Genomic DNA, 16,502 nt, shown 5'->3' on the forward strand with positions numbered 1-16,502 from the left:
GCATCGTGGGTGGGAATACATGCAGATATCGCAGATGACATAATTATTTACATGGATAAGCACATATGCAAATATGCATAGAGATGCACTTTATTTTTTTTCTAAAGTCGAATGCATGTTCAAAAGCATGTTCCTTATTTAATCGGTTCGCCTGACCACCCTCCCATAAAAAAATATATAAATATACATTATAGTATTACGCGTAGAAATGTAGACACAATATATAGATAGGTAAAAATATATATTTATATATACATATAATATATATGTGTGTGTATACTTCTTTGACATTCGTGTGTTTATTAGTTTGAATTGCATTATCTTTTATCGCATTTTTATTCGGAATAATTATTCTATGTTGTTTATTTATTTCCACTTTAGGTTAGGCACGAAATCGGGCGTTTCTCTGGAAAGAACTGGATTCGAACCCAGCACACCCACGTTTTAACGCTATGTGTAGATATTTTGTTCATTTTTAAATCGACATATTTTGCGACTAGATTATCACTTGTTGATTGTCTCGCCGTGTTTTTTGTAAGTCGTGTCAGTATCAATGTTGAACGCTGTCCTTAAAACTTTGAAAAAATTAAAAGGGATTAAATTTAAATCAAAATCAAAACACACACGTGCGCATATACACATACATTTGTATAAAAAGCTGAATTAAACCTATGTACTCTATACACTGATATATATTCATGTCTATATATTTATATATCTAAGTATCACTATCAGCAACAAGCAAATAACTCATATAAACAAACGTGCCAGCATCACTTGACGTATCTAAACACACACACGTGTTCGCCTGCAATCTACTATAACCCGACGCATCGCAGGATTCGGAGCTTCGCTTACGCACAAGGATGAAGCCGACGGTGTGTTCTTTAGTATCAATCGTTTCACTCTGTTTCCTCATCGCGACCTTATTCCATGCCTCGTGGTCGCAGCCGACCGTCCGGGAACTACGGTTCGGAGATGACGGCTGCCACGGGATCAAGTGGCCGCATCATCCCCACCGGAGATTCCCCCGCGAATGGAAAAACCTGGTGGAAAACATTCTCGTCGAGCTGAAGCAACGATCGCATGAAAACGACGAACTACGCCTGGAGTTGGAGGAACTCCGAAACACGTCCACCCAGCAGACGCAGCTATTAATGGATCTTACGACCAACGTGAACCGCCTAGTCGAAAGTCTGGTCGTTTCGCAGAAGCGCCGATGTCCATGCGCCGGGTCCAATTCCGACCGCCAGGAAAGACGAGGCGGAGGACGCAAGGGTCGCGGTAAGAACAACAGACGAGGACGAGGAAACCAGGTACCGGTCCCTGAATTTGGAATAGCTACTTCGTTACCGGGTAAAGCGAAGGATTATGTACTAGGCACGTCAGAGTCAAACCGGGTGGCCGTGGACAACGGCCAGCTGGAATCAGTCACTTCCGGGTCGGGAGACAAACAGGTGCATCACGAGCATAAACATAATCATGATGTCATTGAGAATTCAACCACAAACACTTACAACGATGGACCTTTTACCAATATATTTATGATTAATGGATCTTATCCAAAAGGTAAGTGAAGCAGTTGTATTTTATTCAATATAGAAACACGTGCACTTATATATATATATATATATATATATATATATATATATATATATATATATATATGATAATTGCTGAGTCTATATGTGTGTGTGAGTAGCAAGATATAACTTTAGTTACATGAAAATAAACAAATAAAATATATATATATAATAAGATCGTTGAATACTCTCTGACTGCTTGCTATAAACGACTACACATGAAGTATTCATAGGTGCTTAATTTATTACCGTTTATGTGTTAATTGCTAGTGGCCTAGAAGAAACACGTTTTAGTACAAGGTTGGCTTTGTAAAAGGGTTCGAATATGCCGATCAGCAGTAAATCATGGCATAGACATGAAATAGTCGTATAAGTATCACATATATATGTGTGTGTGTGTGTGTGTGTGTGTGTGTGTGTGTGTGACTAGGTTCGAATTTCTTGACAGCAGTAATTATTAATTCCTACACTGATCATTGCATAAGCATAAAACACTAAAATAAAATAGCTGGTAAAATTTATTTATAAAGTGTTATGTATATATAATTATTCATATATATATATATATGTATATATAGACACACATATATATATACATAAAATGTGTGTGTGTGTGTGTGTGTGTGTGTGTGTGTGTGTGTGTGTGTGTGTGTGACAATTTATAAAGACCGCCGTCATGGAATATCGCAAAAATAAATTATTTTTCGACATATAATTTCGGCATTGTTTTCGTTATATATTATGAGGAATAAGTACCATTAAAAATCCAGTTTGCATTATGCATCCAAAATTGAGAAAATCAGTTTTCAATTAGTGTTCATATCAGATAAAAACGATATCAGGTAGAGTTCAATGGCAAATTTGTTTTATTATGTTTTATTCACATAATGTACAACTTCATAATGTTCGACTTTTCTTAATTTTACACGCATAATACTAACTGAATAATTAACGATTCCTCATTTGGTAATAATAAAGGAAAACAACAAACACGATATATATATATATATATATATATATATATATATATATATATATATATATATATATATATAAGGTGTCCATAAAGTCCGTGTATATTAAATAAAAAATTATAACTTTATTTGAATTTGCGATATAAATATTCTGTAAAAAAAAATTAAATAAAGTAATATTTTTTTAATACACACGGATTTCACGGACTTTCTGCATATATATATATATATATATATATATATATATATATATATATATATATATATGATTACTTTATTTAACCACAAATTAATATACGAAGATATATTTTATGCGTAAATGTTTCAGTATTTACTTCAAGTGTGCTCAATACATAAGTAGAGCTAGGTAGTAAGTTATGAAAATATATATGGCAATTAAACAGAATATTCCATGTTTCATTCTCATGGGAATTCGTCAGGCTTGTATGCCTAAAGAATTCTTACCAGAATAAAACGCTTAATTTTAGTAGCTTTATTGGCACATATATTTTCATAACTTAATAACTAAACCAGTTAAAGATCAAATAATCTAAAAAATATTTTGTATCAAATTAAATTTCATGAATCTTCGAGTATAAAAAAAACTGCAAATAAAAATAAACTAATGAAATGAAAATTAAAGTATCTTGGAAAGGAGTATAATTATGTTTATCCCGAAATATTGATTAGTGCTGATTTTTGAAGATCAATCATAATATTTATTTTTTAATTCATTATTCCCTAACTTTTAAAGCTTACCGAAATGTATTCATATAGCTGATACACGAATGTATGCATTATATATATATACACACACACACACACACACACACACACACATGTGTGTGTGTATAATAAATAACACACAATAATAAATAACACACACACATATATATATATACACAGACACACACATATATGTGTGTGTATAATAAATAACACACACACATATGTGTGTGTATAATAAATAACACACACACACACACATACACACACACACACACATGTGTGTGTGTGTGTGTGTGTGTGTGTGTGTGTGTGTGTGTGTGTGTGTGTGTGTGTGTGTGTGTGTGTGTTATTTGTTTTTGTTTTGCGATACTTTTTGAATGAATTCAATTATTTCTACGAAAGTGCATTTTTACCTAAACACGAGTTGGGAATAATTTTCCCTTGGACTAATTTGGTTACCCCAAATGGGGAGCGGCATATGTATTGTTTTTAAAATAATAATTATCCACTGACACGTGTTTCGTTGTCTACGACTCATCAGATTAAGCCACTCTGATTAGTCGTGGACGACAAAACAGGAGTCAGTAGAATATTTTATATTATATATATATATATATATAATATAAAGCTGAATGTGTGTGTGTGTGTGTGTGTGTGTGTGTGTGTGTGTGTGTGTGTGTGGCCACGAATAGGCTCTTATATAGTTGACTTTTAAAAAAAAACTGATTACATATAATGATAGAAGATGTATCAGGAATGGGTATGTTTGATCTGGCAGAACGGTGGTTCATTAAAATTGTGGGGTCTGCGTTCACGCATGGTCCACAAAGTATGGAAATAAAGAATTTAAAAATTAAAAACAAAACGTTTACAAGTGTTTTTTATATAGATGTACATAATAATACTTTGATAAGTATGTTTTAACTTAAATAGGAATGGTATAATAAAATTGTTGTGTCTGCGTTCACGTCTGGCCTTCATAGAATGGAAATATGTCACAAAGTTTAATCAAGACTTCTCATATCTATCTGCGTAAGTATACTTTGATAATAATGTTTCAGTTTGAAGAAATATGGTATAATTAAATTATGGGATGTTCGTTAGCACCTGACCTCCATAGAATGGAAATATGTCATAAAGTTTAACAAGGTTTTTTAATATAGATCCACAGAATATTGTGATAAGTGTTTCAGTGTGAATAGGTATGGTATAATAAATTATGGGGTTTACCTATTGTATTTTTACTTTCATTATATTTTGCTTTGGTTTTGATATCTCCAAATTCAACCCAAATTTATAACCCTTCCTTTTCATAACCTATTATACTTTCATCAATCAGAGTCCATAGCAAATAGTTAATAAAACATGTTAAAAAAACACTTTGAAAAAGAGTTAAAAAACATATTTAATCTGAAAAGTACACTTAATAAGTGGATAGTCCTTAATTCGCGGAGTTTTGAAGTAAAGGCCACATTTATTTAACTATTTATCAAAGTTTCGTTTTTATCAAAAGACTTTCGCATAGTAATAGAGCTGAAGAAATCACAGCCAAGTACAATATTTAAAACTATGTGTCGCATCTGTAATGTACAAATACTTTCATACCAAAACATAATCGGTAAAATTAGAAGATGGTTGATTGTTTTTGTTTTACGGCATATCAACCTTTTTTCAGGTTATTTAATGCCGAATACCGTGATTTTGAAGAAAAATTTTAATAGAATATTTGTCTGTTATTTTTTCCCAGAGTTGGGATCCTAACAAGTACTACCACTCCGGGTCAGAGTGGACCTAGGAGCAATAGAAATTAAGGGGTGGCTCCCCAAAGCTGGGGCATCACCATCGGATATAATTTAAGGTCATATTCTGGACCCAAAATTAAAAGAAATCTGTTGTGCAATACAATATAATATATATATATATATATATATATATATATATATATATATATATATATATATACATATGTGTGTGTGTGTGTGTTTGAAAGAGAGACGGAGACATGGCTGTACTGATATGCAGAAGTTTAAATATAACATAAACAAATGTCTTGTTAATCTTTTCTAGACATGGCCCAAATAGTAGCCCCTTACGTCCAAGTGGCGATACCCTTTGTAAGGGGTGAATATTATATATATATATATATATATATATATATATATATATATACTAGCAAAAGTACCCGTCGTTGACTAGGTTCAAAAATAGCCTACAGAAAATGGACTCTGATTTATGGAAGTATGATAGGTTATGAAACGGAAGAGTTGTAAAGAGATAGCTTCGAATTTGGGGGTATCAATAGGAAAGCAAAGTATGATGAAAGTAAAAATAAAATAGATAAACCCCATAATTTATTATACCATACCTGTTAACACTGAAACACTTATCACAATATTCTGTGGATCTATATTAAAAAAACTTGTTAAACTTTGTGACATATTTCCATTCTATAGAGGTCAGATGCGAATGAACACCCCATAATTTTATTATACCATATTTCTTCAAACTGAAACATAATTATCAAAGTATACTTACGCAGATAGATATGAAAAGTCTTTATTAAGGTTTGTGCCTATTTCCATTCTATGGAAGCCAGGCGCGAACGCAGACCCCACAATTTTATCATATCATCCCTATTCAAGTTAAAACATACTTATCAAAGTATTATTATGTATATCTATAATCAAAAACACTTTTTTTTAATTTTTAATTTCCATACTATGTGGGCCAGGCGCGTACGCAGACTCCTCAATTTTAATGAATCATCATTATGCCAGATCAAACATACCCATTCCTGTGTCTCGATACAGCTTCTATCATTATATGTGATCAGTTTTTTAAAATAGTCAACCGTATAGGAGCCTATTCGTGACCAGACACACACACAGACATTTAGCTTTATATATATATATATATATATATATATATATATATATATATATATATATATATATATATATATATATTAGAATCCCAGAATACAGCATTGATCCATTCCGGGGTTGGGATCGTGAGGTGAAATCGCATTATAGTGAGAGCCTTAGCAAAATTTCATACAGTACATATTAAAAATTAGTAAAAGATGCAAGAAAGTATATAATATATATGTATATAATAAAACAGCATTTTAAATAACAATGTAAGGAGGGGCAAATACCGTAACAAGGGACCGGAAAAAATATCGTATTCCACATGGTAGCCTGAAAAAAGACGTATCCTATGACCATCGTATCCCAGGGTTTTACTCTGTGTACATATATATATATATATATATATATATATATATATAGAGAGAGAGAGAGAGAGAGAGAGAGAGAGAGACAGACAGACAGACAGACAGGCAGACAGACAGTTCGGTTGAGATTGATATATAGATATATAGTTATAAAAGGAGTTTTTATAAACACTTTACTAAAATCCACGATGTAATTCAATCAGACATGTCTTGGTTAACCTGAGTACTGACCTGGGAGATAGGAATAAACATCTGATGATCTCGTTTACCGTGAAATTGCTTTACTATAAATACAAATACATACATACATATATATATATATATATATATATATATATATATATATGTATGTATATATATACATATATATATATGTATGTATATATATATATATATATATATATATATATACTAGCATGGGTGCCCGGCGTTGCCCGGGTGTTTGGAGGTGTATGCTGAGCAAAAAAAAGGGGGTAATTTTTTAAACTTTGACCCCTATTATGACCCCTGAAAATTTATTGTTGTGGGCTCAAATCAAGTTATTAAGTTAGATCCATGTCCACGGAAGCTATATCTAAAATTTCAAGTGTGTAGACCCAAAATTGTCGGAGAAGTTTGGTAGAGTTCTCAAAGCTCAAATCGTTGAACTTTGACCCCTTAATCGCCAAATTTCTGGCTAAAAACCGATCACATAGATTTTTCCAAATCTCAGTACCCTGTATATCAAATTTCGAGTCTGTAGACTAAAAATTGACAGAGTTATTGCGTAGGGAAATGTACACAGACACACACACACACACACACACACTTTCACTTTTATAGATATATAGATTTAAAATTTGAGTCTGACAGAATGACAAAATTATATTGCAAACCGATATATTAAACAAACGAACTTCAAAGAGACAAATGGACACATAAGTAAAAACAATTTGTATTAGAAAACATTTATTATTCCACGTCTTTTTTTTACAGACCTGACGACTGAGGTTCGCTCCTGATAAAAATTGTTTTTTATAGTCTTAATTTTGACTTCCTTTTTCATAAAAAACTTAAAAAAAATCAAGAAAGAAAAGAAATTTAATTTTATTTTTTCATTAATTTCTTTCTGTGCAAAGCAATTCTTTCAAACTTACTCTGTTTCCAAAATGTTTTTATTTTATTCCCCTCCCCCTTCATTCATTTTCCTCCGCATCCTGGCAAGTATTAAAATAAACCATTTATAATATTTATTTATGGATTTATTTACTTATCATTTCTTTTGTATCGGTAAATGAATTCCATTTAAAAAAAACTGTAAAAGTCACGTTAAAGGTGATTAAGTTGGAAAGTAAGTAAAAATTTACCCTTTTTACTTTTATACGATTTCTGATCACTTTGAAAAAGGTGTGTGTGTGTTTTAAAAATGTTTTTTAACTGCTATAATCTCATTTATATATATATATATGTATATATATATATATATATATATATATATATATATATATATATAAACAACGTGAGTATTCATATCGTGGGTTTGTATTACTGTACACATAGATTCGAAAAAATAGTCAAAAACAAATATATAAATAAATGTTATCAAAGGCAAGATAAGTTACTTTTCTACCTAACTGGATATATTTTTTGTGTTTTTATTCAATGTAATATATTTATTCAGCTCGAAAAACATACAGTGTTTACCGATGTGTTGGAAAATTCAAGATGGCGTCTCACACCCTCTTTAACACCGTAAGTTTGGGAAAAGGTGTTATAAATAAAAAACTATACAAAATACTATTAAAAACCCGCCGAATATATGTCAACCTATGTCACGGTAACATATATTGAGCGAGTTTTAACAGTATTTTAACAGGGCACATCGTAAAAACTGACCCATTAATTTTCCTGAAGTAAAAACTATATAGTTTTTAAACTTTTAAAACTGTACATTATAAAAAGAAAACTGTTCGAGTGATTTTTTTTTTTTACATGGGTGTCACTCAAGGATAAGGGTTAATAGGTATACATTAGTCATTGTGATTTTAGCATAGTAAACAGTGGGAATTTTGTAACTTGGATTACTTGAAAAAGAAAACTGTTCGAATGATTGAAAATGAAAACAAAATAACAATGTAAATATATTGATAAGAAAAAAACAAAAACAAACGAAGTTTCCGTTTCAGGAACCCGAGTTTAATTTTATGTCGTAATCATTCAACTCGTTAGCGGTTTTATTCAGCGATTAGGGATAACCATACGACATATCTAATTACCAAAGCGATTTTTTTTTAATTTTTTTTTTTATTAAAACTAAACCTGTTTAGTTTTAATGAACCAATTTTTTTAAATCCAACACTTTAGTTATTTTGAGAGCGTGCAACTGCACCCGAAAGGTTGATTAGGAAACTCCAAATCCTTTTATGACTTGAAAAAAAAAAAGGGCTTTTTATCGGCTTAAATGATAAACTAATGTTAAATATTAGTATTTAATATAATGAGATATCAATCTACACAATTTGCCATCGATTCTGAAATAAAATGAAATCCTGACATTGTGATCATTTTTGCAGGTGTTATGTGCCAAATATTGAAATAAGAATGTTTAAATTCAATTATTGTAATTTAAGTCTTTAATTTTAAAGTCGATTTTATTTATAAAATATCTTTTTAGAAATCAATCTCAAAAACAATCTGAACAATAAATCTTTTTTGTTATGGCTAAGTTTTTGTCAAGGGTAGAAATTATAATAGACAAGTATTCATCCATGATGACATTTTACCGATTTCCTGGTTTACAGGTATTCTTGCTAAATTTCTTCGAAAGAATAGTTTAACATTCTGTAAAAGTACCTTCCGTTTTTTTGTACTTCTGCAGAGAAGGTAAAAAACCGATAAAAACTGGATATATTTTTCGTGTTTTTATTCAATTTAACATGTTTATTCAGCGCGAAAAGAATATAGTGTTTACCGATGTGTTGGAAAATTCAAGATGGCGTCTCACACATTCTTTAACACCGTAAGTTTGGGAAAAGGTGTTATAAATAAAAAACTATACAAAATACTATTAAAAACCCGCCGAATATATGTCAACCTATGTCACGGTAACATATATTGAGCGAGTTTTTAACAGTATTTTAACCGGTTTTTTATTTATTACACCTTTTTCCAAACTTACCGTGTTAAAGAGAGAATCGGCCGCCATCTTGAATTTTTCAATACATCGGTAAACACTGTATGCTTTTCGAGCTGAATAAACATGTTAAATTGAATAAAAACACGAAAAATATATCCAGTTTGGTAGAAAAGTAATTTATCTTGCCTTTGATAACATTTATTTGTTATATATTTGTTTTTTGGCAACTTATTCGAATCTATGTGTACAGTAATACAAACCCGAAATAAATTTAAGACCACGAGTGAAATGAGAAAATGAAGAAAATCACATTTACTGTGTAGTCAGCGGGTTTGGTTGCCATAACAACGTGACGGTAGTGAACGTGTGTGTGTGCGTGTGTGCGCATTTCGTGTAGTATAGTTTGGTATAATAGTTTCGAATTTTTTTAATTTGTAAATAAGAAGTTATTAAAAAATTACACCCTTCCAAGATGGACAATAAATAAAGCCATAATATTTTATGGTAAAGGTAAGAGCGTAGAAACGATTGTTTTTTAGGAGATGTGATTATTGGATTAACCAATCAGAAATCGTCTGTGGCACACACATCTCTGTTTTTATAGATATATATAGATATAGATAGATAGATATATTGAGATGAGTATTTGCTAAAGAGAGATTGATATGAGTATCTAAAACGGTCCTAATTATCGGGGTTGAAACCGACGGTACCAATGACTTATCTCATCTAAAACTTCCTGTAAACAAAATATAAATACGCTCTTATTTTCGGATTTTCCTTATAATTGAGCACTCTGCTGGATTTCTTTTGCCAAAAAAAGAAACTAATTATACATATATATATACATATATATATATATATGTATATACTATAAATACAAATATATATACACATATAAGTGTGTGTATGTATGTTTGTGTACTCACACACATACACACACATACTAGAAGAGTAATCGTCACAGGAAAGGTGAAATTATGCAAACAGAATAGTTTGGCACCACGTATATGTCCTCTGACTACGTTCATATATAATGAGAACTTATGAATGAAAATTTTTTTCCATTTTTATCGGAATTCATTACCGGATTTTGATTGGAAAAAATGTCTAAAATATTAGGCTTAGAAAGCACTGCTTTATTCGTGTATAATAACTAGATATCACAGTTAATGCTAATCTGAAATATTTAACTTTTCAAATCGAGTTTGTGGCCTAAAACAGTGTACCTAAAATCTTCTAAAATACAACATAGATAATGACATTTAATAATTTTCATTACTTGATGTCTAATGCTTAATTGTTAAAAGTACTACCAAATCGGAATTATCTAAACTTTCAGGAACGCTTCCGTTTACATTTTTTACCTTCTTTGCACAAAACTTATCTAAACAATAAATTAAACCACCTTACGTATCTGCTCTTCAACACAACTAAACATTTACAATCGGACAAAATGAGTGTTTGAATATTTTCATGTTTTCCAGGAATGCCGAACTTGCACGACCTAAGCGTTTGACATTATTTGTATATGTATGAATGTGTTTCACATCAGCATACCATCTCTTCGCCGTTGTTTCCGGCGAATCAACGTCAATTTATCATCTATTTTATTTCTTGAACAGTATTTTTAAAGCAAAATGTAAAAAATTCTGATTTCCCGTTGTTTTCAAATTAAGAATACTAACTTCACTTGACTGTAATTATAAACTAATAATCCGATCGGGTTCAAGTTTTGAGACATGCAATACAAAGGTTGGTCTCATATAAAGGTTGGTCTCTTACCAAAAACTCGTGTATTGATTGATTTCTCTTTATTTTATATATATTTATATTTTTAAGTAAAAAATTCACTTGACCGAAACAATAGCATTGTTATTTTTGTAACGATGTAAATTGTTTATTTGAAATTAAATAAAAATATACCCTGCTCTTTTTATTGGGAACTATTACGTAATTCATTAGTTTTTTTTACTTCTGTGTTTCTTTATATATATATATATATATATATATATATATATATATATATATATATATATATATATATATAAAAGGGCCATAGAAGTAAAAAAAAAACTAATGAATTACGTAATAGTTCCCAATAAAAAGAGCAAGGTATATTTTTATTTAATTTCAAATAAACAATTTACATCGTTACATATATATATATATATATATATATATATATATATATATATATATATATATATATATATATATATATATATATATTCGGGGTAAGGAGTGGCTGGTTACTTTTAATGCATCTAAAACCAAGCTTCTCTCTTTACATCATCAACATTCTCATCCACATCTGGCATCAACTGAAATGAATGGCTCTCGTCTTCAGGAGGCCTCAAGTTTTGACAAGCTTCTTGGCTTGACCATTACTCCTGATCTTAAATGGAACACGTACATCAAATCTGTTGCCAAGGCCGCTGGAAAAATGGTGGGATCTTTCTATCGATCCGGTAGATATCTCACTGCTGATGCTATTCTCTATCTATATAAGAGACAGGTACGTCCAAGGATGGAATACTGTTGCCACATCTGGGCAGGAGCTGCTAGAAAGGACTTGGCCCGCCTTGATAGAGTTCAAAATAGACTTCGTAGCCTCGTAGGAGATGTCCTTTTCTCTTCCTTGCAACCTCTGTCTCACAGAAGAGATGTTGCGAGTTTGTCTCTGATGTATCGTTATTTTCATGGAAAGTGTTCGACTGAACTTCAATCTATGGTCCCCCCTCGCAAAACTTTCACAAGAAACACCCGTCTAGCAAAAAACACTATCAATAATTCCCCCCACTCTTTATCTGTGCCTAAACCTAAACGTAGATTCCATGAACAAAGCTTTTTTATTAGAACTGCACGCCTGTGGAACTGTCTTCCGTTTTCCTGCTTTCCGGCTGACTAAAATATGGTTGTGTTCAAGTCTAACGTAAATAAGTTCTTGATGAGCCGTTCCATATAAGTTATCAAATTTACCAAATTTTCATTACTAATGATTACTATATTGTCCAATTTCTACTCTACACTTTTTAACCCTTATCCTTGAGTGGCCTCTTGGCCTTGATAATGTGGTGATGCCTATGTAAAAAAAAATATATATATATACATGTATATATATATATATATATATATATATATATATCGTAATGGATTAGACGCCAGGCTGTATTATATAAGGTTCGGGGTTCGATTCCTAGATACAGTCGACCAACGCTGAAGAGGGGTAGGACCCCGAGACATGCACGTCTGTAGATTACTATTTTACAAAATAATAAATAAATATTATTTGTTTACGTCCAAATAAAAATGGTCGACTTTCTAAGAAACATGAGCTTCAAGGTGAAGACGCTAGGTTAATCATATTATCCTTCAAAAAAGTCAACAACAGATGGTCTTAAAGGGGTCATCAGTTGTTTACCATGAAATAATGTATATATACATATATATATATATATATATATATATATATATATAGTCTTATTTGTACTCTTCAGAATTTTACTGGGTATGTATAATTCAGTAATCGTTCATATACCAATAAATTTTAAGCCAAAAAGAGATGACTTAAACTTTAAGCAACAAAATTATCATATTTCATAATTGAGCATTCATATATTGTTTTAATAAAAACCAAGATTTCAAAGAATGGGTTGATAGCAATAAAAAGTGTATTTCATTGTTAATTGCAATTGTTTCAGGACCCTTTGGACAAATTCAAACATTATGTCGTTTGAAAATTTTCACCAGAACAGCCTTTTTTCAGACATTGAATTAAAAACACTTTAATAATAAAACAAGAAAAAACACTTTAACAATAAAACACACACACACACACATATATATATATATATATATATATATATACGTAATCATCAACATGTATATATATATATATATATATAGTCATACACACACGCGCGCGCATACACACAATATTTAGAAAGTTTTTAAAAACGCAATCAGTAATTGTATCAGTCGGAAATTTAGAAAAGAATCCGTAATTGTATCGAAATCAGGAAAAATGGAATCATCTCACAAATGGTTTCAACCTTCATGATATCAAATTCAAGTAAGAAATACATCAATCTTTAGCATAATATATATATATATATATATATATATATATATATATATATATATATATATATATATATATATATATATATATTGTATTTTGCGTGCGGAAAATTGTTAGATGAGACAAGTCATTGGAACCGTCGGTTTCAAACCCGATACTTAGGACCGTTTAAGATATCCATATCAAGCTCTCTTCAGCCAATACTCATCTGTTCTATAACCGGAAGTAATGTTTTATTGTTAAAGTGTTTTTTATTGTTTTATTGTTAAAGTTTTTTCACTTCCGGTTATAGAATAGATGAGTATTGGCTAAAGAGAGCTTGATATGGATATCATAAAGGTCCTAATTATCAGGCTTGAAACCGACGGTACCAATGATTTGTCTCATCTAACAACATTCTGTACACAAAATACAAAATATAGATACGCTTTTATATTTCGGATTTTTCTTTTAATTAAGCACTCTGCTGGATTTCTTTTTCAAAAAAACTAATTAAATATATATATATATATATATATATATATATATATATATATATTAAGAGGTATATTTAGTCAAAAAAACAGGGAGAAAATTGCTCGATACGTTAGTAGAGCCAATATTATTTTATTATTTCAAGCCCGGGAGTATTTGCTTAAATCATTAAAAGATTGTTTCTATAGACGGGATAAACAAATTATCCAACCTATGTCATCACACAATTTAGGCCCCTCTCCCACCATTTTTTTTTTTGGCTTAAATTGTCTGATGACATAGGCTTGATAATTTGTTTATCCCGTCTATAGAAACAATCTTGTAATGATTTAAGCAAATACTCCCGAGGTTGAAATAATGAAGACATATATTTGTGTGGTGGGGGGTGCCCTTTCCAATATGAGCGTCGAATTATACAGGATTTTATAATCGCGGATCATGCGTTAGGGGGTGTAAGGTTCAATCTCTCTAGCCAATAAACAATGTTCGCGCGCATTGTGCGCCACGTGGCAGTGACCTACTTTGTCCCAGGTGATAATTCACTGGAAATGGCAGCATCCGTAACAAGGAAAATAATGCAAAACCACGCGAATAATATAAATAATAATAACCCATCTTAAAAAAACCTATCCACGTGTTTAGTATAAAACCCCAACTTCCGTTCTCACGCTTTTCACATACGAAATTATTTTAGTCATGTGACCCCTTGTCACATAATATCACAGGTGTGTCCTAATATGATAAATATTCATTTATCTGGTAAATGATGGCTACATATTATTTGAGATTTGCAGATTATGGTTAAAGAGAAAGTCGAACATTTTACAAAGATGATAATCTTGACGTCGATTGAATGCAACAACTGAAACCTATTAATCCGATTATAGAAAAAAAAAACGTATTAAAATCTGATTACAGAAAAAAGCGAAAGATAATCTATGCCAGTGCTTTCTGGACAACGATATGTTCAAGCACATTACCCTCAGTGTGGTCACTTTGTTCTGAACTGTCAAAGAACAATGACACCATATTACCTGTCGCCTGATACACCATCTCTCTCTGTCTCTCTGTCTCTCTCTCTGTCTCTGTCTCTTTCTCTCTCTCTCTCTCTCTCTCTCTCTCTCTCTCTCTCTCTCTCTTGATTTCAACTTACCTCCAGGCCACTGCTGACCAGTGCACTTGGAAATGAACTTATATATCTGTCTATACATGTGTCTGTGTGTTTGCGTTTTATTTCATCCACTTCGTATTATTTTCATTTTTCGGATTACTCTTTTCATCTTGAGTGTAATTTTAGCAACATTTCCATCAGTATATCCTCCGACCCTTTTTTACAGGTGTATCTTGTCGAACTCGGGAATCTTTCTGTCGAACTCGGGAATCTTTCTGTCGAACTCGGGAATCTTTCTGTCAAACTCGGGAATCTTTCTGTCGAACTCGGGAATCTTTCTGTCAAACTCGGGAATCTTTCTATCAAACTCGGGAATCTTTCTGTCGAACTCGAGAATCTTTCTATGGAGTTCCAAAATCTTTCTGTCGAAATTAAGAATCTTTCTGTCCAGCTCGGGAATCTTTCTGTCGATCTCGGGAATCTAAAACAAATAATGCATTATAAATATTATAACTCCTTATCCTATAGGGTTTCGATGTCTACCATCTCTCCAGAGGAGAAAATATTAGCAAATAGCTATAATGGTATACACCCTATTTGTCAGTGAGACATGGCTTTTAATTACTCATTCAGTTTTTAATTATGATTTTCCATGTCTCACTGACTTTAGCAAATAGGGTGTATAGCTATTTGCTAATATTTTCTCCCTTGAAGAGATGGAAGGCATTGAAAACCTAAAGGATAAGGAGTTAAAATATTTATAATGGATTCTTTATCTTACATAGAATAAGAAAAAATCATTGATATGAAACTCAAACATTTCACGCCATAAATTTTTTAATTTATTGAATCACTAAAATTTGACATATATATATATATATATATATATATATATATATATATATATATATATATATAGTTTAGCTTGGTAGGCATAAATACAACAGAGTGTTCAATTCAGTTAGAAAAGCAAGAAATAGGTGAGAAAAGCCTAGCAGGAAAGTCGCTATTCGAGTGCAAAACTTTCTGACATCTAAGGACCTCAATTGCTTGTCAGGTAAGTCAGGAGTATGTACACCTAAGGCGAGGGGAGAGGAGTTGGAGGTTTGGACGTTTAGATTGAAGACTTATTTTAGACTCTTTTTAAAAGGGAATAGTGTTAGATGTATCTGCTCGTATTTCGCAACAACACTCTAT

The 16,502-nt window shown here is 31.4% G+C and overlaps 1 protein-coding gene across 1 annotated transcript in view; it reads left to right on the forward strand.

Annotated features, from left to right (window-relative positions):
• LOC145293305 (uncharacterized) overlaps positions 1 to 16,502 on the forward strand; it is a 535,198-nt gene that overhangs the window by 581 nt on the left and 518,115 nt on the right. Inside the window, exon 1 of the mRNA XM_080139947.1 lies at positions 1 to 1,569. This exon is cut by the window's left edge and continues 581 nt beyond it. Within this exon, the coding sequence (XP_079996073.1) occupies positions 867 to 1,569 (703 nt within the window). The 5' untranslated portion in view covers positions 1 to 866. The remainder of the gene's footprint in view (positions 1,570 to 16,502) is intronic.

The sequence above is a fragment of the Euprymna scolopes genome, chromosome 14, assembly GCF_053919585.1.
Source record: "Euprymna scolopes isolate OS-2025 chromosome 14, ASM5391958v1, whole genome shotgun sequence".
In the NCBI taxonomy this organism is placed as follows: domain Eukaryota; kingdom Metazoa; phylum Mollusca; class Cephalopoda; order Sepiida; family Sepiolidae; genus Euprymna; species Euprymna scolopes.